At 36.4% G+C, this 27899-nt stretch overlaps 1 protein-coding gene across 2 annotated transcripts in view; it reads right to left on the minus strand.

The window, feature by feature from the left end:
- TBC1D22A (TBC1 domain family member 22A) overlaps positions 1-27899 on the minus strand; it is a 373643-nt gene that overhangs the window by 57925 nt on the left and 287819 nt on the right. For both annotated transcript variants that reach the window (XR_011854935.1, XM_072147091.1), the window contains one exon: positions 14376-14471. Coding sequence is in view for 1 of the 2 variants with exons in the window: in XM_072147091.1 (XP_072003192.1) it covers positions 14376-14471 (96 nt within the window). In the remaining variant the exon portion in view is untranslated. The remainder of the gene's footprint in view (positions 1-14375; positions 14472-27899) is intronic.

Raw genomic sequence — 27899 nt, forward strand, 5'->3', positions numbered from 1 at the left:
GACTCCATTTTTACGTCTTTCACTGTACATTCCAAATGGCATCTCTAATATATTCTTTGGTTTGGTATGATCACAGGGATACCAAATTTATATAGGTTTTATGAGGTGTTAATATTTTTACCATATTCTGACTCTGAAAGAGTTGATTAAGGTGTAATTTTTTTCCAGGAAGAGACAACGTTTTCATTGCTACCATTTTGGGGACTGTGTGATCTTTAGATCAGCTTTTATTACATTTTTTATGTGTTGTGAAACGGCGAAAAAGTGGCAATTCCGGCATTTGAGCGCATTTTTCCGTTCACCGCCTAAAATAATAGTTTTAGATTTCTATAGCTTAGGAATTTTAGGACGCGGTGATCCCTAATATGTTGGGGTTGTTTTCCACTTTTTTTAATTATTTTTTGTTTTATATGTGTTTTATTTTGAATTTTAATTTTTTTGTGATTTTTTTACCCCTTTTTATTTTTACAATACTATCATATGAAGCATTGATCATGTGCACTTGCAAGGCCTGACAGGCAGCTACTCGTTCCAGTCAGGGGACATCATTAGGTCCCTTGCTGCCTGGCAGTAAAGACGGCACCCCACAATCGCATTGTGGGGTGCCAGGACGAGAGGGAGGGAGCCCCCTCCCTCTGCAGGTATGTAGATCCCGTAGTCACAGCATTGACAACGGGATCTAAAGTGTTAAATAGGCCGTATCAGAACTCATTCCGATCTGGACTGTAATAGCAGGGCCCCAGCAGTCGTAAGACAGCCATGGCAATGCTCTTACCTGCAGGGAGGGGTATTTGGAGAAACCCGTTGGCCTAGCCTAAGGCCCCTTAGTGACCACCGGAGAAATCCATATGGGCGTTCACTAACGGGTTAAGTTATATTCTCCTCTAAATGTTTACAAGAATTTAATGAGTAAAGAAAAGTCCTAAACGTTCTTTTTTCAAATCTAATCACCAAGATGCAAAGCCTGTTTTATCTGCAGAGCTTCATTCAATGAGATATAGTCAAGGTATCTCATAAAAGCCTTTAGCTTTAACCAGTACTTAGAGAGGCATGTAAAATATTTTATAAGTTTATGCATTTCAATTTTCAGCATCCCAAGAGAGGAAACATTTTATAAGCTTATTACTTTCTTCTCCATTACCTGTTTTCCCTGGTGTAAGAGGTTTATTTGCTTTCTTTAAAACTCAATACACATTTATTTTTGTTTAATTTTGTGTTACCAAACAACATGGCTTTAAAAATAACATGTTAAATTACTGTCATGTAAAAAGTATTACTTAAGTCCTTTGTGATCTTCAGGAAAGTGATAAAGCGAGAGGTTAAACATCCATCCCAGCTATAGGTGTGTGAGAAAATTGCCTAGCAAAGTACTGCACTCAGCGAGAAGTATCTACTTCTTAAATACTCTGTCTTGAGTGGATGCTAATAACCAAAAATGAAAAGATTTCAAATACATTCATATATCAAGGGATTACTTTTAACACATTTAAAGCTTTGGTGGATTTTGGGAAAGTGCTTGTTAATGTGGACAATCACCACGGGCTAGCTGCAACTTTCTTGTCACAAATTTACATGATTGTAATGCGGCAAAAATGCAAGGTTGTTTATACACTGAATGCAAAAAATGAAAAAAAGAATGCATATTTACCTTGAAGTGTGTTCTTAAAGTGAATGGAGTGGTTTATGGTGGGTTGTGATAAAGGAAATGGAGTAGCAGGGGTGCAGTCAGAAGTTATTTAGGGATATTTTTCAAGACATTCAGTGGGCAGGTGGACTGGTATATTATTTATAAGATAAATCCTTTAGGTGCGTATTCACATAAGCATCACTTGAAATAAAGGGGAAGAGCTTGATGGGGGCCCTTAGTCAAGTGTTGGAACATGGACTGCCAAGTATGCCCTTACACTAACTGCCATAAGGCCAGTCACATTTTCATGGTTAGTCTTAAAGGGGTATTTCCATTACAGTACAGTTATTATTTCTATTATAAAAAGTTATACAATTTACCAATATACTTTCTGTATCAATTAATCATGGGTTTCTAGATCTCTGCTTGCTGTCATTCTCTAGAAAGCTTCTAGTGGCCAAAAATCTGAGCACGGTCACACAGGTGCATGTGTGTGATCATGGTCAGATACTGTCCACTGGAAGCAAACATAGAAGCTTTCTATAGAAGACAGCAAGCAGAGGTCTAGAAAAGAATTGATACAGATGTATGTGTATTGGAAAACTATAACTTTTCATCAAAAAATAATAACATTAATTAGCTGAAATGGGAATACCCACTTAAGCATAAATTCAAGTGTTCAGACAAATCAATGCATCTGAAATGTCCTACAGAAAGGTCAGCCTAACATACAGAAGAAGCACAATTATACGTACTACAAGGTTTTACAGCTGCCGGTATAACTGACTAGGTGGATATTTCAAGCTAAAACTGTGTCAGTAGCTATATAGATTTAGATCCAGACAAAGGCACATGTCTTCAGTCTACAAAATAGTGCACTTGGAGGCCACCACAATCTGAAGGGCCTAAAGGTGGAAATAACCATTTATCAATAATGAAAAACACAATTTTTTTTAAAGTGTTCTATAATAGGTTTTTGCCGGGATTATAATATCAATGACCTATCCTAACAGAAAAAAATCAGATTGTGGGGGGTTAAAGACATGCGACCCACAGATCAGGAGTCCTCAGTGGCTGATAAAAGATGGAAGTAACAGCTCCATTCTCAGTGTAGTGGTTTAATTAGTTATTCTAGAGTTATTCTCTGTTAAACAGCAGCTCAGAACATTTGATCTATGGCTTGAGGTGGATACAGCTTTATTGTGCTCATATAAATAATATTTTTTAATTATATTACTGTTTGATTAAATATCTTAAAGGGACAGTCTTAATACTATTTGCTGTTCGAGTATCATACCACAATATCTTAAAGGACCAGTTCCTGCTTTAGTACTATTTCCATAATAAAGCGATATTTTACAATAAAAGGCTTAGTACTATTTATAGATAACTTTATACTGCATGAATTTTTTTTAAAATAAATTTTATTTAAAGGAAAAGAAAGCATTACAGTTCAGAGAAACAACATTGACAATCATAAACATTTCTTAAATGCAGTGTCTGTATTCACCAGATCCATTTATTCCTAAAGTGCAGTGCCAGTACTAATTACATGGATATCCTCATAGGATCAGAACAGAGCTAGAGATAGGATGCTACTGGTGATAGGTTCAGTCATGGATAATTAATTATGGCCCTTTTCAGGCAGTCTGAAGAACTATAAGTAAATATCTATCTGCTCTTATGATAAAAGACCAGTGACGAATTTCATGAATATCCCCCATACTGGAGTTTAGTGCAGTGACAGTAGCTCATTTCTATACTCATACTGTCGAATAGAGCAGTGACAGTATTTTTGTTTTTACTGAAATGTTCTTTATTTACATCTCAACCAAAATGTAGAAACCCTCACATTTTGATTCTCTTTAAGGAATTTTAACTGCAAAGTCAATTAGAAACTGTGACCTTGGTTCCCACATCTTCCCTTTTCCGATTGTCCTTCATGGTTCCCCTGATGTACTGGTGACTTCCTGCTCTTTGGCCTCACACTGTCCTCTATGTCAGAAGGGAACTCAGCCACTAGTACATTCTTCAATACATTTTCTATTATGAACAACAGCGGTAAAATCAAAGATATTATTTGATCTTTTTAGAGCAGATCCATTAGGGTGGCCACTCAGTACTCATCACTGGTGGCTATAGGAAAAACCTGTCACTTCCTCTCATGCAAAAGCAATCTGTCCCCACATGGAGAAGTGCCTCATCCCCCAGCCACGCTCCAGTTACGACAGTGAGTTGAAAAACATGCACAAGCACGGGATGAACTTCAACCTGGCTTTGGTTCTGTTCATCTAAAAAGCTTGTTTTTCCAAAGAAATTTTGTTCTTCTAAAAAGTTTGTTTTTGTTAATAGTTTCTGTTCATCCAATGAGTTACTGTAGGGGGCGGGAGGGTGTGTGGCTTTGCTGAAACTGGTGGTGCCTTCATGATAATGACTGGATGAGGAGGCAAAAGAAGATGAAGCTGTGGAGGAGGCGGCAACCAGAGGCAAGGAGTGATGTCCTTTTAAAGCACATATAACCTTTCAGAAAACTGATGTGCATAAATCATTTCAGCAAGTCTCATGTATGGAGCATCTGTCAGTGAGTTTGCTATTGTATCAGAAGTGCTAGGTGGTGACTGACTGCTCCCCTTCCAATGAGCTTCTAAGTAATCCGACACCTTTCTGTAATCAAGACAGAACTCAGAGGAATCTACAACTAAAGCTAAATGTTTTTACATATCGTTTTATAGAATATAGTCTAAATAGGAGGCCCATAACCAACAAAACAGTAAAATGAGTTATAAATAAGATAACTCCTTTATACACACACATCAAATCTGACCTAAACCACTGCTAATGAAAGGTTACAAATATACACAGAAAAAAAAATTATATATATATATATATATATATATATATATATATATATATATATATATATTAGTATTAACACATACATACATATATACTGCCATTATAATTCTTCATTTTTAAAAATAAAAATGTATGAAATGTCTTTCTGGGTCTCCATAACAAAATTCTCCAAGGAACCTTTGGCACTGAAGTAGCAATAATTGAAGTTATAAAGAAGAGGGTAAATTGTGTATTTTTTGCCTTTAAGAGATGGCACATAACAGTCATTATCTAATTGCTTGATGTATGAACTGAATAGTAATTGTAACATTTTCAGCAAATCGATGAAATCCATTCAATCACATCTTGTCAAGGTGAGACAGAGAACTGCATCCAAAAAAGATGAAAATATTGATGAGCCCACAGAGGAAAGAAAGATAGAATTGTTAATTGGAGAATAAAGCCTTTTATTGATTGAAGGAAATAACAAGAAAAATGTAGTGAGTGGCCAAATGCATCTCATCATGACAATGTATACATTGATCATGTTTCTCAAAAGAGAAGTGAGGTTGTTTGTACAATGTTACATGATAATGTACATGATAAATGACAGTCTCATGTGATATGAGATCCCCATAGAAGACTTCCCTCTACAATCAACAATGGCTAGAAAATTCAATCTGCGGTCAAGTCATTAAACAGAGAGAAATGGATTTCCCCACTATAAGCAGGCAAAGTGTCTGAACATTGATGGAACACACAGCAAAAAAAAAAATTCTGTTATCAAAAGTGGTGGTTCATATTCTCATTTGATCTCCAACACCAGTCTATTTCTCTCTGCATATACAGCGATACAGTTTAACAATGCTTTACTTAAACAGTTGCAGAAAGGAATTGATAAAAATGTACAAGCTGAGTTTCCACATTGAACTTTGTTTTCATTTGTATTTCGATCAAGAACATCCATGGTGGACAATAGGTGTCTTCTGCCTGTGACTAGAAGGCTCGGTTGCTCCTTTCTGTAGTGTCCTTCCGCTTCCGCCCACGTACAGCACGGCATCACTGAGCCTTCTAGTCTCAGACAGAAGTCCAAACTATTTTCGCCTATTCTGCAGGTATTGAAGACAAAACCAGACGTAGATCAGAAAGGCACAGAAAATGCAAAAAGGACAAATTTAAAAGATATACACAGGATAGGACAGAACTTTTGCTATCTCCACCGATTAGGGAAACAGGACACCTAAAGAACAGGGATCTCATTCTCACTATTTGATGGAACGGTAGGGCAAATGCTCAGCCTGCCTCTCCACCCATTAGAGAACAGGATTCCCATTCTCTGGATTCTGGGGGACCCGTTGTCGTATTTGTGAAGGTCCTAGCACTCGGACCATCAATGATCAGCAAGATATACCCCTATCGATTGTGGACAACTCCTTTAAATAGATCTTTGTAATCTTTTCATTATAATACAAGTAAAGCCTAGAAGAACACTTTTGTATGTATTGAATATGAACAATTTCACAGCAAAGTCATAAATGTATGCCATGACGCATTATAGTAAGTTAGTTTACATGTAAATTAATATTTTTCTGTCTACAGCTAGACGGAAAAATTCACTCACAGTACATAGAAAGAAAAATAATAAGTAGGTACAAAGAAAGAACATTAGACTTCCCCAGGGTACTTGCAGTACAAAAGTGTCTTGGGTCGTATTCATTCATGTGCAAATATGCTCAGTTCTGAGAATTTTTGAACAAGCGATATGCAAAGACTAAATTGTCTGAGCTTTGTACACTTTTGTAAAGAACTGTTTTTACAATTAGTGCTAAAAGCTAAATTACACTAATTACAATCATTAGTTGTATCTACACGTTTCATCTTAATTATATTTTACAGATTGTAAGACTGTATACTGGGGATTTTAGTTGCAACCCGTCTCTCACTCAACACAGGACTGCCATATAATTTGTGATAAAACGCCTAGCAAATGAATTTAGCACAGGACTGCAGTCCCACTTTCTCAAGGGTGAGAGATAATTTAATTTTACACTACATTTGTACTGGGCCTTCTCTAAGTGCTGTGCCAAATTGAAGTATATGCAAAGGATAGAACTTAGCTGAGTCATTTAAATAAGACCATACATGTAATTACATCTTCTTAATGATTTATTGCATAAACTTACAGAAGTTTATCTGCTTTGACACCTACCTGTAGCTGCCAGGATAACTTCATTATTGTAATTATTATAGACATACTTAAGGTCTGCTAGAATTTAAATAGTTAGACTACTGGAATGGATTTATAGGACAGTTTTTACACCACACGTTTCCCAATATTCTACTAGCTATAAAGTCAGTGAACAGCAGTTAGTCCTGAATACCAAATTAGGATTTAAATATCCTGGGCATATAAAAAGAGAAAGCTTATTAAGAGAGTTAAATGATAGTCCAAACCACATATTACAAAGGGAATCTCTGCACAGAGTATGCAAAAAATATTCCTAGAGCAAGAACATTACAAGGGAGATAGCAAGCACCCCTATTAAAGTTCTCAAAGGAACTTTAATTCAAACATATTTAATTAGATGCCAATTTTAGCCTATGTATGACCAAGGATGATTAATGTTTTGGACCAGGGCAAATACAATTAATAGAATACCTGCAAAAAAGTTGGTGTGCACGTAGCCTTGTTTATAAGTTTCATATATGTTATTTATAATGATACATACTTATCTATATAGTAATTATCCATTCCAAGTATAGACTAAAATGGACATGTGGAATACAGGCGGTCCCCTGCTTAAGAACACTCGACTTACATACAACCCCTAGTTACAAACGCACCTCAGGATATTGGTAATTTATTGTACTTTAGTCCTAGGCTACAATGATCAGCTATAACCGTTATCACAGGTGTCTGTAATGAAGATTTATTGTTAATATTGATTCTTATGACAACACAACATTTTTAAAATCCAATTGTCACAGAGACCAAAAAAGTTCTGGCTGGGATTACAATGATAAAATATACAGTTCCGACTTACATACAAATTCAACTTAAGAACAAACCTACAGACCCTATCTTGTATGTAACCCGGGGACTGCCTGTACTATATTGGGGAATGTCAGATTCCCTGATTAAATCTATAATGTAAAGCAAAGAATTAAAAGCAGAAATCTGGGGCTTTCTGGGAAATATCTTCCCAAGGATTAGTCCCATTGTCATTAAAGTGGCTTTTCCAAACAGAATTAATGACAAAATAGAGCAATGACTTACTAGACTTGCATAGCTTTACTACAGCCTTTGCTTTCTATGGCAAAAAAATAAGTATACACATTTCCCACTCGTATGAATAAGCTTACTATTTTATAATGTTTTGTAATACATTCTACATACTATGTCTTCGTGCTTCATATGGTAAGAGGAAAAGGTCTGGTGATGTGAAGAGTAGTCAAATGTTTTATTTCTACAATGATACTCTATACCAAGGCCTCAATACCAGATACTTTGTAAAGAGTTTATAAGACTGGTACACGAAATTGGTGAATGTTGCTATAAAACATTTTGCATCCATCAATCAGCTCAATTTATGCGAACATTACTAATAAACAAAGTCCTAATTACATGAACAGTGTTAACATTTACTACTACAATAAAAAAAAAACCATGTTAAAACAAAAAAATAGATGCGGGTTAAGGACAGCACCAAAGCAATTTTATTAATATACTGACACAAATCATGGACAGATCACTGTCAACTTAACAATTCTACAGACAAGCACATCAAACAAAAACAACTATTAATAGTGGCAAGCTGGCCTAGTCGAGACAAGAAGGCCAAGGAAAATGGGAATCCGAAACATCAGGTATTTCAAGAACGTAATAACTATGATAAAGTGTTTGGGTACCTTGGCAGCTAATGCAGGAGAGAGCAGCTGTCCATGCAGATGAATACTGAGCAGTATAGTTTTATCAAAGACATACCAGTCGCCAAATTTAGGATTTCTCAATTTCTTATTTTTCAGTGTAAAACAAATGTAAGAAAATAATATATAATAAGTGAAAACAGCTGGTGGTAATTAAGAATATATTTTTGTTAATGGTACATTTTGTATTGCCCTTCACTAAGAAAAAGAACATCTAGTTGCACAGGATATTACTCCCTATAATATAAAACATATTTCATTCATTACTGTTTAATTATACTGCATTGTAATATACATGAAAAATAATGTAAAGTGGATTAATATCATAGACATGAACACCATTCTGTATAGGGTTACAACGATAACAGAATGTGATACAATACCCAGAAAAGTTTCACAATACTTGATATCGATACAAAACTTTCAAGAACAGAAAAAAAGTATTATCTGAGTGTTTAGGGTGCATTTACATTGCGTCTAGAAATGCAATACAAATATCTGGGGGCGGGGCTCAGTCCAATCACACATGCATTTCCATTGAAACACATGGGATCAGTAACGGTCAACCAGTGTTTTTTTTACCAGGAGAGCTTTAGTGTTTTATAGCCGTGTAATATATGTATTGTAAAGCTTATTCTGGCAATGTTAATATAAAATAGTACACTTTAGGGTTCATTTAGGTTTTTGATGTACGTATGCTATTCTTTTTTGTAGATGGCAAATGGACCCATTTTTTCCTATGGCTCTGTTCACGTCTGTTTTTTTTTTTACGGATGTGCAGACAGCGAGAAAGAAATTGCAGCATGCGTTATTTTGTCCCACATGCAGACCACTTACATCAATAGAAGTCAGTGGATCCGCAAAGATGATTTTTTTTTTCTCAAATGATGGTAGGCAACCAACTGGGCAGGGCAGGAAGTAGATTAGAAACCTACTTTTTTTGCATATGTGAAAAAAATGGCATAAAAAATTACATACAGACATGAAAAAAAAAACGGATACAATATGAAGTGAGCGTTCACATTTTTTGCAGATACGCTGCAGACATGCCCATCTGAATGAGCCCTTTTTTGTCTCATAAATGTTAAATTTTTTTGTCCAATTAATTTAATGTAATAGTATTTTATGCATAATAATAATAATAATAATAATAATAATAATAATAATGTGATTATATACAGAGAGATTTCTGCAAAGATCTATCTATCTCTATATCCTTCCTATCCTCTAAATCCTTTCATTGAAAAACCAGTAAGTCTAGTAGATAGAGGCGCTGTCCTGTATATCTATGGCAGGTGGAGTGTGGAGGTTGTGTGTTCAAATCCCGGGCTGGGCGAAAAATTAAAAATCATTTAATTCAATGATTTAGAGCTTTGTGTCTGGGGAAGCTCTGGGAGATGTAGAGACACCATATATGGACAGTTCTGATATTTCCCTGATGACGTGGTCCCTGCTCTGCCGCTAACCTGACAATCTGCACAAAGGATTCCCTGCCCGATGTCTTCTTTATGGGAATCCTCTGCAGACAGATACAAGGAGTCTGTAGAACAGTAGAAGCCATTCAGTACCGCAAGTTACAGAAACCCAATACTGAACCGTTCTGACTTTGAAAGAATCGCACAAGTATCGATGCATCATGAAACCCTGATTCTATATTGTTATTCATAGTTATGATCTGTACAAATAGATCTGCACAAATATTTTCATAATACAGTCCTATATCACAAGATCTTATTAATTATCATATTTAAAAAAAAAAACTAGTTTGCCCCCTTTGAAGGGCATTACCCACAATGTTTTCTTATATAATTAACATATAATTTACTCAATCACAGATATAGTGCTTTTAAACCCAAGGACTGTGATATTTCTGCCTTAGTTTTTTCCATATTCGTATTCCAAGAATGCCCTACTATATATACTTTGACAATTCAAAAATGTTTCTTTCCAAGTTAAAGGGTTTTATCTTCTCAAATAGCACGTATTTTAGTATTAAAAGACTTGCTACATAGAACAGCTTTCCATAAAGATATGGGACTAAGTAATAATAGGCACAATGCAATGAATTGCTATGTTTCTCTGCACAAAGACAGGGTCTTAATTTTTTTGTGCCAAAAAAGGGCTAGGTGCTTATTTTCAGGGGAACTCTAATTTTTTCCATGAACAAAAATCCACATTTATTCTGGAACAAAAAAAATCATCATCATAACTATCCAAACCCTGAATTCAACAGAAGTTCCTGTGATTGTTGCCATTAGAATTATTGGCTCCAATTTTTCAGATTTGAAACCGAAATATAATTTGAACTGTTGTACCTTGAAACACAGTTCTAGTGTAATTTTATAACTTACATGGCTGAATTGCCCATAGTACTGTACCATAAGAGAGCCATATAAAAATATAGAGCATATCCTATTTTTTCATGTATTTCCATTCCGTACGCCCAATAGAAGTCTATGGGAACATATAAAATATAGGTTGCATACATACGGCATACGGTTGTACACTGTATTCTGCCGTATATATTTGTAGTATCCAGGACCAGTGGGATGTGCATTCTGTCAGCCAGCCAATAGTCAGCCATCTATCATTTGCCAGCCCACCGTATCTTATACGGATAAGTGCCATACGTGCAGAAACAGATGAAAATCGGCAGGTATATATGGATTTTTATAGATTCATACAGCACTGAAATACAGGATTGGAGAATACACACGTTTGTGTGAATGCAGCCTAAGGCTTATTTTCAGGGCAAGTCTTATTTTTGGTAAAAACCGGTAATGCTGTATATTATCTGCAGCTATTATAACAGCTTAGCACAATCCTGTTTGCCTTCTAGGAGGAGTGAAATAAGAGCGAAATATCTGGAATATGGCTTACAAATAGTCATCCAAAGCTGATTCAATTTCTTCATGTCTTGGGACACTTGATACATGGACCCTATTATTGGTCCATGCACTGGTATTTGATATAATTTAATAGTTTAGGTTGGTACTCAGGAAATGAAGTAAAGTGTTTCTTTTCCTATTAATCCAATAAAAGCCACCACAGTGACAAAGCAAGTCTTTTGTGCAAAAGCCTTCAATAATACAATTAGTACGCATGGTTACAATTTACAGCGCAAACTAAATTCAAACTACATTTTTACCATTTATTACATGAAGAAGACTTTAGAACGAATGTGTTCTCTTGATTGAGGTCAGCAATTACATAAAATGCACTTTATTACAGCGATTTTGCTAAGATATACCAGAATTTTGCTAATACACACATAAAACAGTGAAAGGTGAAATGGCATATGATTTAAATACTAATTAAAGCAAAACACATTTTTTGGCCGTAGATACTTTCCGCATCTCAATTTCTACACTATAAAGTCACAGCCTCTCATAAAATGTTGGCTTCAGCACACCAAATACACTTGCTGTAACTGTATTAGTGCAAAAAAAACCGAATACAACACAAGGCGCTACTCTGTACCAACTATAACAAATGTTCAGCAATTTTACAAACCGCTTCTGACAGGTACAGATGCTGCACTAGGCTCAATAAAAAGTAAGTTACTACCCTGGCTATATACCTAAGTGATTCTCTAAAGCACAACTACTCTCGGGAATAAATTTTGATTTGGTATAGAATTTTATAACCTATAGAAGACATATGCAAAGAAGGCAACAACTGCAGCAGGCGCTTATAAAAATGGAGCAAAATCTACAGACATCTCTCATCTATCTATAACAATCTATAAAAGGCATGATTCATGGTACTGTATACCGCATTTGATGGTACACACAAGCATCCTAGGGGACGATCCCATTACTAACCTATAAGGGAACCTGTGAACCTGTTAGTAGAAGGGCTAGCAACCCTTAATTGGTGGAGGTAACAGATTGTGCTCGTAATAAGTGGCAGCCAATATTACAAAGTGAATCCAAATGGGTGATTATCAGAGAAATTTCTTCCCTTACGTGAGAAGTTATTTTTTAAAAACAATAACCATGTGCAAATAAAAAAATAGATTGAAGGTAAAAAAATGAATGAGGCTGTAATTTCGCAAAACAGCAGCTGTAAATAAACTTATGGCAATTATTTTCTTTTAAAAGGGTGTTCCCAAGAAAATATGTTTCCTAAATGTACTCAAGATAAGAAAATTACACATTTTCTAATTCAATGTTACTAACAAATATACAGCATTTCCCAGATATAAATCCAACCTGTCTCTATCAGACCTGGTGTACACAATTTCAGTTGCCCATGATTTCTGACCCTGGATTGTCTGACTTTAGGGACAGACAGAAAAAACAAGAAGGTTGCTGACGCTAAATGTATCTCTGCTCTCTGTCTCTAGCCCCGCCCTTGCATTCCAGGACGAGCTCAGACACTCACACACACTCACTTCCTGCTGGCAAACAACACATCACATCGTGAGGAGAGCAACAAGCTACAAGCAGATAAGTTCTTTATCTGAGGATGGATGCACATCAGATCTAACAGTGTGGCAAAGCAGAGATGTAGCAGGGCTGAGAGGGTCATTGTGTGTAATATTCATCTCATGTAACTCATCATCTCATTTCTGATCTGTCTCATCTCTCTTTTTATGTGTCAAATACTAGTACAATATTCATAAGGTAAATGAAAAAGAGTAAAGGTAAAGTGTAGATAAACCTTGTACCCTGATAATCTAACCACATTGTCAGCACACTGCATCTCACAGCATTACAGGGATTATAATGTGTCTGCTTGCAGAGTCCAGTCCAAAACCTTACACTCACCTTCACAGAGTGTTAGGAGGTAAAACAGCAAGAAAATTGAGTAAACTTGTAAAGTAAGGGGTTAAAAATTATCTTTATTGTGTAAACATCATTAGAGGATTGAAATTTGAGAATTTTCATTTTCATGGGAAAACCCCTTTAAGTCAAACATTAAACTCTGTCTATTTCTCCAGGCATCTAATTATCAATATCTTATATAACAGCGGGTAGTGCCTTACACAATGGGGGAGATTTATTAAACTTGTCAGTGAATAGACCACAGTCCAACTCCACAGGCGTATTCTGTGCCAGATAGATCATGCTGGATGATTTATCTGGTACAGTGTAAGACTGTGGAGTCTACTTTAGACCAGTTATTAGGTGGTCTAGTTTACACCAGAATTTTGTGGCTCTGGGATAGACCATGACCTTTTTTCTGAAGGCTATGTCCCCTTTTTGGTTGAGTTGGAAAACTGTCCAAATATGGCCTGAAACCCGTTATAAATGTGGAGCTCTGCATTTCAGGTGGAAATTGCAACAGCATTCTGGTGGGGACAGGATGATTTACTACTTCTGTGAAACATTTAGATGAATTTTAGTGGGTGATAACTTTAGGCCATCTACTCTTGGTTGGCTTACTTGTCATAAGAATGATCGATCACTGGACTAGTAAAACCGTGGCTCTCACTGTCAGATGTTAATCTTTTTTTTCTTTTCAGCAAGCCACCTCCCCCATCTTGTTAATCAAAGTAAAAAAAAGCATAAAACAAAATATATACATGGTTATTTAAGACTGACAAAAAATAAGAAAAAGACTGAAAATCGGATTAACTACACCTGAAATATTTAATAATGTAAAGATGTGTATGTAGCTCTTTAATAGTTGTAATCCACAACAACCCACTAATACAATGAACTTTATTTTTAATACCCAGTAAAATTCTGTATTGCCACATACACTAAATGGAGCCGATTTACTTGGCTATGCTGTGCAACACTCACTTAAGTAATCCACAAGCATTGGGGCTTGGAACACTATTGCTCACTACAAATCACCTGGATTTGAAGAGTTTCTGATGCCAAAGGTGACTTTGTTTAAGTGTGCAATTTGTCACATGTTTTACAGTTTGTAATTACTTCCCTTTGTTTAGTGGATTTACTACAGTCACCATAGGCACATAAGTGTGGCCTCATTTGCATCCATATGTTATAGAGAGTAAAACACAATCACTTACATGAAAATCTTTTTCTTCCAGAATCTCTTTCCTCCATCTGACTAGAAAGGCAGCACATACATATAAATGGAAGTGGGAAAATCCTTCAGGTTCCGACTAAAAAAAAAATAAAAAAACATTATTTGTAACTGATTTACTCAAATATACTGTATTTCTTCAAATTAAGGACATATTTTAAGTGTACATTCTAATATAAAATATTTTATGATGCCTTTACAAATAGAAGTCTTCTGTTCACATTATGAACAGAGCCCATTTGTTATTAATGTGATTTTGATGAGATTTTGTACAGTTTTTGATAAGTTTGTCCCTTTTATTAGTAGTAATACAATAATGCAGAATCTTCATGGACATGTTACTTCTTATTTTCTTTTGCTTAAGAATCTTGTTTGAATAGGTCTTACTCAAGTCAATTGAAGTTTTCTTTTTTCCACATGGATGTTGGTGGAGAAAATGCTTCCAAATTCTCACTAAAAAACGTGTGTGAAATTTATTTTGAAGCAGGCGGCAGCACTAAACATATAGCCAATCTTATTAACACCAGGTTCTGTGTAAATAATAAGGAGTAATGAAAGCTATAAAAGAACCTTCTCAATATCACTGAAGTTATTTGGGGTTACATAAAGACAAGGGAGGAGAATTATTGTGCATATAATGAAACCCTGTCCCTGGGCAGCACTGGCATACAAATCATGCCCCATTAACCAGCAAATGTTCAGCTTGAAAGTCCCTGGCTATAGTAAACAGAAGGAAAACCCCACACCGCACATTCTGCCATCATCCATGCCCCCATTCACACCACTCACATTTATTGGTCCCATCTTTCTAGGTAAAAGATTTAGAATTTTGGTTCTATACAACAGTCTTTATTTTCTCCTATGTACTACTGTGTAGTCATAAATTTCACAGACCTCCATTTTCCAGAATAAATTATTTTTACAGCTTACATAAATTATTCTCCTTAAGTGGTGTTCTAAACCATGCTAGACAATAAAAAAAAGCAACTATACGTAAGAAAACCCAAACGTAAGAAGCATTAGGACAGAATACAGTGTCCTGCTTTATGTAATGCTGCTTTCTCTCGAACCTTAAAAAAGGCCTTTAAACAACCTTTCAATGGTAATCCACTGTGTGAAGTGGTGCTGATACGAATAAACAATGCTGTGCAAGAGCATCATTATTTACTATTTCCCCCACATAGACCCCTTCACTTGCCGCATATCACATTGCAGGCTCTCATTGTGCAGCTCTTAGTATCCTCTTATCTAATAAATGTAAGCAGATGGCATTACGGTTTAAAGAAACACATGCTATTTTAAATGTCTTACAAATCTCATTAGAAACTGGAAAAGGACTGCCTGGAAATATCTAAAAACGTTCTTAGAAACAAAAATGACATAAACCACATTACACATATTTTCTATAAACAAAGTACTTCTGAGCCTAGAGAGCATGAAGCTAAAAAAAAAAAAAAAGAAATCAATGGTGCACACTTGGTAGTTGGCAAGTGAGTCAATGGTTTGGGGCTGCTTATAATAGAAAATCATATTACTGTAACTGCAACTCTTTATTATAAGGTCACTCATTGAATTGTTCTTTTTACAGGAAGCAACATGTGGGAGCTCCACTGAAAAAGCACAAATTCCCCTGTATTCGGTGGTATAACTACAAATTTGTCCTTCCTTAGCAGACCTCTTCGCTGGACACATTGACATATAAGTATCATACTTTAACCCTTTCACTGCCAGGCGTTTCCAAAAATTTTGTTGCGTTATCGGCAAGAACTATTTTTACAATTTTGACAAGTACAAATAAAATAGAAATTACCACATACAAAATTATACTGAACCCTAACAAACCATATATTTTCTGAAAGCCACTTGCCCTGTTTTCAAAATTGCGTTAAATGGTTCATAGACAAAAGTGCAATTTTGATTCAAAATGAGAAATTTTATATGAAAAAAAAAAAATGTAATTTGATGACAAAAAATGTGCACCAAACACAAAATATTTACCATATATACTCGTGTATAAGCCAAGTTTTTCAGCACAAAAAATGTGCTGAAAATACTCAACTCAGCTTATACACGAGTCAATAGCCAGCCCGGCACTTAAAAAAAAAACTTATATACTCACCCTCCAGCGGCCCTGATGTCAGCGCAGGTCCTCTTCTGTCTTCTATCTTCTGTAATATCCTGCAGGGCGCCGCCATGTCTTTCTCCCGAACGGCGCATAATATGAAGTCAGCAGCGGCTGCGTCATACTATGCGCCTGCTGGCCGGGAAGAGCTTGGCGGCGCCCTGCAGGATGTTACGGAAGACAGAAGAAGATAAAAGACAGAAGTGGACCCGCGCTGACACCGGGGGACCATCGGGGCCACCGGAGGGTGAGTATATAAGTTTTTTTTTTTTTTTTTTTAGTGCTGGGCTCGCTGTATACTAGTGGGGGCAGGCTGGGCTGGCTGTATACTACTGGGGGCAAGCTGTATACTACACAGGGCAGGCTTGGCTGGCTGTATACTAGTGGGGCAGGCTGTATACTACTGGGGACAGGCTGGGTTGGCTGTATACTAGTGAGGGCTGGCTGTATAATACTGGGGACAGGCTGGGCTGGCTATATACTACAGGGGGCAGGCTGGGCTGGTTGTATACTTAAGGGGCTATATACTATTGGGGGCTGCCTGGCTGTATACTGGGGGGGAAGGGAGGGTCTGTGATCAATGCATTTCCCACCCTCGGCTTATACTCGAGTCAATAGGTTTTTTCAGTTTTTGGTGGTAAAATTAGGGGTCTCGGCTTATACTCGGGTCGGCTTATAATCAAGTATATACGGTAGCTTCACATCTCTTAAATGTAATTGATGAACATGTCTAGTTTCATCGATACCTCATAGTCATATGTTCATACGAATAATTCATTGTAATATGACAAACTAAAATACCAAAAAAATCTGCTTTTCATCTAGAAGTTTTAAGACAGTCACAACCTGCAAAATAGAGCAACTGAACAGATTAAAGTAAAGGAACCCCTAAAGCCCATACATTTTTTGAAAGCAGACAACCTGACACCTGCATTTGTCTTGATTAACAGCTGACAGCCCATACCACCATAATGCAACTTTGTGACAAACAGAAGTTTAAAAGAAATGCATTGAAATACAATGAAAACATATTTTTTTCTAAATAAAACTAACATCAAAGCTGAGGTTAATCCACTATTTAATTCATATACACACACAACCACATTCGTGCAACTTTGCAGAAAACAGTGATAAAATGCAAAAATTACACGAAAATTACGCGTTTTTGCGACGGGTTAACCGAATTTTTCCCTGTATTGCCCCGGGATTTCGACGCACACGATCGGATTGTGGCGCATCAGCAACGGAAATTGGGGGGGGCATGGCCGTACTAAAACCCGACGGATTTGGAGAAACAGCCGCATTTTATTACAAAAAAATGTCGCTGGACACGCACTTACCTTCACCCGGCAATGGCTTGTGAACTCCGGCGGACCTCAGCGCAGCAGCGACACCTGGTGGACGTCGGAGGAACTGCCTTAGTGAATCGCCGGAATCCACCGCAGAGAACGCGCCGCTGGATCGCAAATGGACCGGGTAAGTAAATCTGCCCCACTATGTTCAATTCCAGGCTACTTTACATGAAGAAAATGTATTATCCTATAAACAGTAAGATGTGAGGAGTTCATACATACCGCACATATGTATATTCACTGAAATATGCAGCAAAGGGAATGTTATATCCATGGGTGCGTCACAAATTTTTGCAGAAAATTGCACTAAGCTTCATACAGATATATTATTGCATTCTCCCTTACACAGTGGTAACCAAAATAAAAAGCTATATACCCATAAACCAAGCTAATGAGATAACAAAAGTCACTTTTAGATGTGCGCCATTGTAATATCTGTGCAATAATGGAACCTTCCGTGGTTTATGAGAATTTGAGTAAGAACAGCATAACATGGGTGTAAATAATAGAGTATGGTGTAAAATAAAAACTTTACTTAGGAATTTGTGTGTATTTTTTGTGTTACATAGAACATTTTGGACATGTTCTGGGTCGCAGTGTTAATAAGAAGATACATTAGGTGAGGCGGAACGAATGCTCATCGCTTCCATAACGTTACGTAAAAAATAAATCGCTAAATATATGAGAATCAGAGAGCAAATGTGTTCTCAGATTGTCCTGGGTAGGAAGATTGTCCTGGGTAATATCATGAATATAATAAGTTGATATAACCCCAAGTGTGCAGAATCCTGCAAGGGAAAGCAGCAGCATTAAGACATGTGTTAAAGGGGTTGGCCGCTTTATGTCATGTTTTTTGTAGTGTGTTTAAGTGTGGGGGACTGGATATTAGGTAATTTACCAATATACATCTATTAAAAGATCTTCTCCCCTTTCTTGATATGTAAAGTGAAGCCTTTTGCCGTTTACCTCATCAGCCGGACATTCCTGTCCATAAAATGGCTGCAGATGGAGGATCTTGCGATTTTGAACTGGCCCTGATAGTAGTTGATTATTATATTATTATAACCTGTTCTGTGACCCTCAATTTATGTTGGATACCTCTGGATGTTATATGACTCTGATATAGTGAATGATTGAAATATAACACATGTCCTTTCTGTGAATTTCAGTTTATTTGGTTCTATTGAATTATTGGGCCTCTGATGTACTTTAATGGGAGGGTAAGGTTTCTGGAAGAAAAACAAGTTGGGCTAAGAATTTGTGATGGTATTGATGATATCATGGATAGTAGTTTATGGAATAGCTATGAACCAATTGTGTAATTAGTACACTTCATTGTAAGTTAAACCTAACATAAAAAATGGATATATTATCTAGAACTAGATATATCTACTGAAAATATTTTCTATTTGCACCTTTATATACAAAACTTCCTGAGCGATGAACATTTATTTTAATACCATCTCAGCTTTCCAAGAGTTTGCACCCCAGTAATAAGCTTATTGGGAATTGTTGAGGATCTACTGCTCACTAAACATGCCAAGAAATTAATAAAGCTATTAATGTTGTATGCCAGAAAAATAGTGTTATTAAAATGTAAACTGCCTAACTGCCTTACATTGTCCCATTGGATAAAGTTATTATCTACTCTAATAAAATCAACATTCTTCTCTCCAGGCATCCTAGAAATTTTCCATACATTTGGAGTCTGATACTTCACTCTCAATATTAGAAAACAAAGAGATCAATATTAAGTTTGTATTTTATTTGGATAACTATTCTTATGCGTTTAATTGAATAGTTCTTCCTTTTAATCTTTGTGGAAAATTGCTATTTATAGAATAAAAGCATTTTTTTCAGGGCAATATTTTGAAAACATAGAATTAATTCAATATTCAAACAAAGACCACCCCCCCCCTCCCCCCAAAGGGAAAAAAAAAAAAAAAAAAAAAAAGAGTCTGGCATTTGTGCCATTTAGTTCACACCAAATCCCTATATGATAGGTATGTCTTCCCTTTATGTCTACTTTAAAGAAATCATTTATAGCACATAACTCCCCAATTATTTAAAGGGCATCTGTCACCAGGATGAAGGATTGTAAACCATGCACAATGACATACTGACATTCCCTCTCTGGTAGGATGTGCACTTCTTTTAGCTTCCTATGCCCTGGTCTTTACAGAAAAATGTTTTAAAATTATGCAAATGATCCGGGTTCCACGGGTGTTATAGTAACCTGGAGTCCTTCAAACCCTTTTGTATAATTTTAAAAGCAATTTTTTAAACCAGGGCATAAGAAGCTAAAAGCAGATCCTACCACTGGAGGGCACACAACAGTATGTCAGGGTGCTTGGTTTACAATCCTTGATCCTAGTGGTAGAACATCAAAAACTATGATAACTATTGGATGATTAGATGCTGCTAAAAATATGATAGAAAAGATTATTTCCATTGAATTTCTGTATAATATAAATTATTCCTAGCAAAACAATGTGAAATGTCAGAAGGGTAAAACATTTCATCATCAAATTAAGTATGTCTTGGATCTCAAAATGTATTGCAAGTCTTAAAGTCAATGTAGTTTTCTAGCCTACATGTAAATGGGGCCCTGAGAACACCGCCCATGCCCATATTAGTGTTTACTACCCCATACATAAGTTGTGTAATTGATAGCTGGTGCAGCATTTTCAGACTATGATTGGAACTTCTACTGGCTCTGACTGTGGTGTAAAACACCATCACCCCAAAGGCTAAGCTGCCAGGCTAAGATGTGTTTTTTCAGAAGAACAGGCTTTGTTTAGATGTCACAACAGGCAGTCTCCGGGTTACGTACAAGATAGGATCCGTAGGTTTGTTCTTAAGTTGAATTTGCATGTAAGTCGAAACTGTATATTTTTTAATTGTAGTTCCAGACAATTTTTTTTTTTGCACTAGTGACAATTGGAGTTTCAAAATTTTTTGCTGTATGTTATCAAGGATTATCAACAAAACTTAAGGCTGATTATTGCAGCCTGGGACTAAAGTATTTACCAAAGGTCACAGTCGGCAGAGGGGTTCATCTGTAACTATGGGTCGTCTGTAAGTCAGGTGTCCTTAAGTAGGGGATCGCCTGTATTGGTACTATATAAGTAAATGTACTGTATATGGTAAAAAACTGACCAAAATAAGTAACCTTCAATTCACTATTTTTTCACTTACTGAGAACGTTAACACTAGAAAATTAACTCAGAAATTACAATATTACTTATGACTAGGGTAGTTTACAAAACCATCTGTCCTTTGGCACCAAATAAAAAATCACTTATAGTTCACTGTTATAGCAGCTAGACAAGAGAAAAAGATTCTATTTCTAATGAAAAAAACTCCCATACCTTAAAATCACTTAAGAAAAAGAATACTTTCTAAGATAACTAACTAGAAAAAGGGGTAACTTTTTTCATCAAACTGCCAAAGTTCAAGATAATAATTATTCAATAGCACAGGGTCCAAAGGCGTGTGGTATATTCAGTCTCAACAATATAATCTGTGGTTCCCATTTCTACATTATTCTGGACTCAACCCCTTAACGCCAAAGCTACTTTTCACCTTCCTGACACATCCCATTTTTTCAAATCTGCCCTGTGTCACTTTAAATGGTTATAACTTTGAAACGCTTTAATATATCCAAGTGATTTTAAAATTGTTTTCTCGTGACACTTTGTACTTCATGTTAGTTGAAAAAATTTGGTGGTATATTTTGCATTTATTTATGAGAAAATCAGATATTTGGTGAAAATTTGGAAAAATTGTTGATTTTCGAACTTCAAAATGTTCTATTTTTTCCATACATAGTCATAACAGCAAAAATACTTAATAACTACCATTCACTGAATGTCTACTTTATGTGGACATGGTTTTTTATGCACATTCTTATTTTTGTAGGATGTTATGGGCCTTTGAACGTTAGGTGCAATTTTTCACATTTTCATAAAAAAACGCAAAATCCTGCTATTGAGGGACCTGCTCAGGTTTCAAATTACTTTGAGAGACCAAAATAAAAGAAAAACCCCATAAATTACCCCATTATAGAAACTACAACCCTCAGCGTACGTAAAACAACTTTTATGAAGTTTGTTAAACCTTTAATTGTTTTACAGGGGTTAAAACAAAATCAGATGCAATTAATGCGTTTTTCAAAAAATGTACAAATTCTCAGTGGATAAAATAACAAAACGCTCCACAAAATTTGATACCCAATCCCTCCCGAGTATAACAATACCCCATATGTGGTGGTGACTGCTGTATGGGCACACGCCAGGGCATCGAAGGGAAGCTGCGCCATTCGGAGCAGATTATGCATTGTCACTTTTTATTGGCTATACAATCTTTATTTTTTTTGGCAATTTGGACATATGAGGGCTTCTTTTTTGCGACATGAGATGCACTTTACAAATACTTCATTTTAGTGGGTCATTAACTTATTATTTTATTAACTCTTGAATGTATGGGTGAAAAGAAAATTGTCAATTTTGGTTTATTTTCTTTTTGTATTTTTAGGGGGTCGAACACTGTACACTAAAAATACTATATTATCTTTATTCTATAGGTCACTACGATTACAGTGATACCTCATTTATATAGTTTTTCATTTATTTTTACAATTTTACTGGATAAAAACTAATATAGAGGAAATCTCATTTGTTTTTGCATCGCCATCTTTTCGGTGATGTAACTTTAATATTTTTTGGTTGACAGAGCTAGTTTAGGGCTTATTTTTTACTTGTTGAGTTGTTCTTTTCAGTGGTACCATTTTGGTGCACATAACTTTTTTGATCACTTTTTAGAACATTTTTGTGTAGAGATTTTATGAAAAATTTACATTTTAGGCGAGTTTTTTGGGTTTTGTTTGTACAGTTATTGTACATATGGTTACAGATGCGGCGATACCAAATATGTGGTTTTTTTTGTGATTTCGTGTTTTTTCACTTTATTGCATGTGTATAGGGAATATTTGTGTTTAGGGGATTTTAACTTTATTTAATTCATTCTTTTTATTAAAAAATGTTTTTATTCAATGTTTTTAACAGATTTAATTTACTTTTACAGGTTAGCTTGAACAAGCAATCTACTGATCGCTTGTTCAAGCTCTTCTTCACCTTACACAGTGTAATACCCGTAAGAGGATCGCGCAGCCCTGGGCACTGGCAGTCCGCGGGCGGGGGTCGTTGTCGGCTATAATATATAGCTGACATCCGCAGCTTCTGGTGCCGCTTCCTTACAGGAGCCGGTGCCAGAAGCATGACGTAATAGTACTGCATTTTGCGGGAACGCAGCTCCCGCGATGTAGTACTATTACGTCAATTGTCGGTAAGGGGTTAATGAACCATAGGAGTGCTATGGTAAGTCCTATACACTGACATTATGCCTATGCTCACTGCTGATGGCCATGTGACAATTGGATTTTCAAAATTATGGGTTGTCATAAGAACAAGAGGCTACAGTGGGTAAAGAGGTCTGTCTGTAACTAGAAGCCATGTGCAAGTTTGATGTCTAAATCAGAACTGCCTATATTAGTTAATATGTCACCGTGTCCACTTATGCAGGAGGGCCACACATTTTTAATTGTACTAGCAACGTTTTGCAGATCCTGTCCACCTACCTTGAGCTATAACAATCCTGGGTTTTTGGCTATCTAGAAGGTATATACGGCCGACCGATATATATATGGCCGATATACGTCCCCCATAGACAGCAATGGGCAAACGGCGCCCTACGGGAGCAGTACGGTGTAGCACACGTGTGGCACCGTACCGCTACGTACCCCGGAAAAAGATAGGACATGTCCTATCTTTCTCCGTAGTATGGCGCCGCACACCATAACTTCCTATTGAGAGGGGCGGGGGTGAGCTGCACTCACCTACTCCTCCTCTCCCCGTGCACTGCCGTTGCCCGGTACGGTACCGGCGGGCAATGGCAGTGTGAATGTAGCCTTAGAAAGATAGAATAAGCAAGCCTCAAGATAACATAATAACTGCATAATTTGGGAAATTGAAGTTAAACATTCAATAAAACTAATGAGTCCACTTTGCATGGTTAGGATAGGTTTTATCACCTGAATTCAGAGTGATAATAGGGCCTGTGTGCGAATACTGCTCTCTTCTATCTGGTGCTAACAGACATTAATGGGTGTCTTAGTCCTATTTACTTGGAAGGGTAGTCCAGCTGGTTGAATAATATGCAGTCCTACACGGCAGAAGATTAATTATCACCATCACAAACAACTTATACCCCAATCTAACAATATAATTATTACATATTTTACATTTTGATGTCTAAACTACTTACCTCATGTATCATCTTAATTACTTTTCTACTTGTTTCCCAGAGAAGCTGAGTAATATGGCATTAATTAATGGACACAATAAAGAAACTGCCAGTATTGTTTCAATTCTTTCTGTGAACCAGGCTCATTTGCATGTCTGTTTTTCCCCTACCTTTTATATTTAACAATGGCACCACAGAGATTTCTGCATCAAATTGTAAGTCCATTAAAGAAAACACAATCATATCCATTCCTACAGATATTCATCTATTACCATACTTAACAACAATGAGTACTTTATATTATATTGTCTCCTGGGCATTCAGCTATGGGGTCAGATTTGTACATTATATTATGCATTTTGCATGATAATAGAATATGAGGTTACTGCATTAAATCATAAATGTATGGTGAGTTAAATGAATACAAAATACAAAAACATAAAAGATATTACAGAAAAAGCCTATGTGCTCAGTGTACTGAAAAAAAGCATTTGAAAAACTTTGTTATAATTAGAGTACCGTAATTAAATCATAATGACAAAAGGACAAAAGGGTATACTAAGCAAAATTGTAAATTAGTCTATTGCTAGAATGTTATATTTTTCACCTTTTATTGTTTTTAGCCCCCTTTGGGGACATCGCATTGCAATCTTTTGTTCACTGATTAACTCCATACACCAATGTTTACAACCATCAGCACCCTGTGTTAGCCGTGCGGGTGACAATAGCAAGGGAGAAAGTGCTCTTTTCCCTTACAAAGCATTTAAAGTGCTACAAATAGTATTGCCATCTAGAGGGTTAAACAGCAGCTAACCCTTAGCATAGCTGTTCTTTGCCAGAACAATATAGAAACGTGCACCAAGGGGTTGGCCAGTTCACATCATGTCTTTTATAACTTTTGTGTAAGTGTGAGGGGCAATATTTTATGTGATTTACCATTATACATCTATTAAAGTAAAGCCTCTGGTTAAGAAATGTCTTTCTAAGTCAACAGCTGCCATTCCTGTCCATAAAATGGGTGCAAATGGAGGGTCATGAGCAACTGACTTTCCAGGACCTTAAACGTGTATAGTTAAACACCAACATAAGATTCTGGAAGGCTCGACTGGTTGAAGACAGTTATGATCACCCTCCATCTCTGGACATTTTATGGACAGGAATGGCTGGCTCATAAGGTAAAAGACATTTGCAAATGGGGAGTGTTACTTTACATTTCTAGAAAGCTGTGCGGAACATTTAATAAATGTATATCACTATGGAGAGGGGCGCGGGTGAACAGCACTCACCTAGTGTGAATGTAGCCTTAAGGCAGTGGTGGCGAACCTATGGCACGGGTGCCAGAGGTGGCACTCGGAGCCCTCTCTAGGGGCACCTGCGCCATCACCCTAGAGCAGAGTTCGCCAGACAGGACTCAAGGCCTCCTGCAGTCCCAGGCAGCCCAGGACCTTAGAAGGATACAAGGATGATCTAAACTTCTTCTACTGTATTGGTGCCTATATAATTTAAACATGTGACAGAGCAGGGAGTAATAAGTTACTGCTTAAATTATCTTATCGGCACTTTGCGAAAAATACGTGGGTTTTGGTTGTTGTTTGGGCACTCGGTGTCTAAAAGGTTTGCCATCACTGCCTTAAGGTGTATTCACATAACTGAATTTGCCACACATTTTCAGCTAAAAAAGCTCAAATTCTCTGTCCAAATCCATTGATTGGCTTAAGAGTCAAATGTTGATTGACATGCCCCCAATCAGTGGGTGTAAATCAGAACTGAGCACACATGAAATGAACTAGACTCTGTTGTATTCTTTAAGAGCACAACAATACACTTCATTTACAGGTAACTTTACTATCATTTTCAATCTTTCATTCACGAGAATTAACATTTTGTATTCCAAGCTGTAACATACCCTAAGTAAGAAGCATTGTGAGACCCATTTAATACACTTTAAGGTGTAAGATAATGATCAGTGCAGATTTCAAGGAAGAACAGACATCAGTCATTTAGATAGACAAACTACCTGTCTTAATTTAAAAAACCCAATAAAATAGGCTCAGTGTCTCGATTATGCCTGCCAAAATACAAAGCTATTTTACATCAGTACAGGCTCTGCTAGATATTAGTCATACAATTGCTGTTATCATGTCCCTACTAACAACCTGAATGAAGCTAATTAAAGAAGTCAGAGAAGATCTATCAGTCTTAAATCTGTTAAGCTTGTAAGATACAAAATAATTAGCATTACCTCTAGTTTATTTCAACTTTTATAATTACATTCAAAGTTTTGACAGCAATTATTTTAACTAAGGAACGCGTTCAGTTCGGTGTTTCATCACACTTTTTTGCATTTTAAATCAATGACAGAAATTAAATCAAGCAACTTTCAATCTTAAAGGAATGACTGTCATTTTGAAAATGCAGTATAATCTGTAGGTGGTATGTCACAGAGCTTGAAGTGCTTTCCATATTGAAATATGATATGGATAGAAAAGCTCCATTATAACTTGTCATGTCTTTTTAAATACTGGCTCCTTCTGAGCATATACCCACTACCCAGTTTCCCTAAAAATAACCCACCTCTCCCAAAAAAAGCCCTACCCTTTTTAAAGCTGTAAAAAAATTTTTTTAAAGCATAGAAATAGAAGGCCTGCCCTGAAAATAAGACATAAAGCTCCCAGTAAACGTGCATTGGCATTAGTAGATTTTTTTAGAGGCTGCAAGAGGTTGTGACATGGATGAAAAATGGAGCTTCAAGAAATTCAGCATGAAATGCAGTGTTTGGATAGTTATTAGGATGTTAGTGAAGTAGGAACAATATGGTCTGCAATTAAAAAATGATTTGTTCAAAAATAACAGGAATGTACTATAGATGTTTGTATAGAAGGCTGAGCCTTCTTCATATAATGTTCGCACCGATCGCGGGTATTAACACTTCCAATGCTGGCAATGCTGCGCGTGGGCAGACCTGAGGCTGTATGGCATATGCAGCTTCGTTACAATGAGCCAGTGGCTCATTGTAATGAATACTGCATAAAAATGGCATATACTGCAATACAGTAATATTGCAGTATATGGTAGGAACCATCAGACCACCCAGGATAAAAAAAAAAGTAAAAAACACCCCCCCCGTTCCCTAGAACTGATATAAAATATAATGATCAGCAGTATTGCTGCGTCTCAAGATGCCCATTCTATCAAAATATAGGAGCGCTTATTGCCGGCGGTGATCCCCTTAACGGAAAATAGCGCCCAAATGTCCAAAACGCTAATTTAATACCATTTCACATAAAAAAATGCAATAAAAAGTAATCAAAGGCCTCAAAATAGTAGCATTGAATACATCAGCTAATTCCACAAAAAATGACACCTCTGTACACCATAGTATGAAAAAGTTTTTAGCATCAGAAAATGGTAATTTTTTTTACATTTGTTTAATTTTTTAAAATGTATTAACAGACAAGAAAACATATTTAAATTTGGTATCACTGTGATCGTACCGAACCAAAGAATAAAGCAGAGGTTTCATTTGGAACGCACATTGAAAGTCGTAAACACTGAGCCGACAAGAAAGTGACGCAAATTTGCCAATTTCACCACATTTGGAGTTTTTTCCCAGCTTCCCAGGACAGGGTATGGAATAATAAATAACGTCACTGAAAAGTTAAATTTGTTACGCAGAAAATAAGCCCTCAAACAGCTCTGTACAATGAAAAATAAGAAAAAGTTATGGATT

Source organism: Engystomops pustulosus, chromosome 4 (assembly GCF_040894005.1).
Source record: "Engystomops pustulosus chromosome 4, aEngPut4.maternal, whole genome shotgun sequence".
NCBI lineage: Eukaryota > Metazoa > Chordata > Amphibia > Anura > Leptodactylidae > Engystomops > Engystomops pustulosus.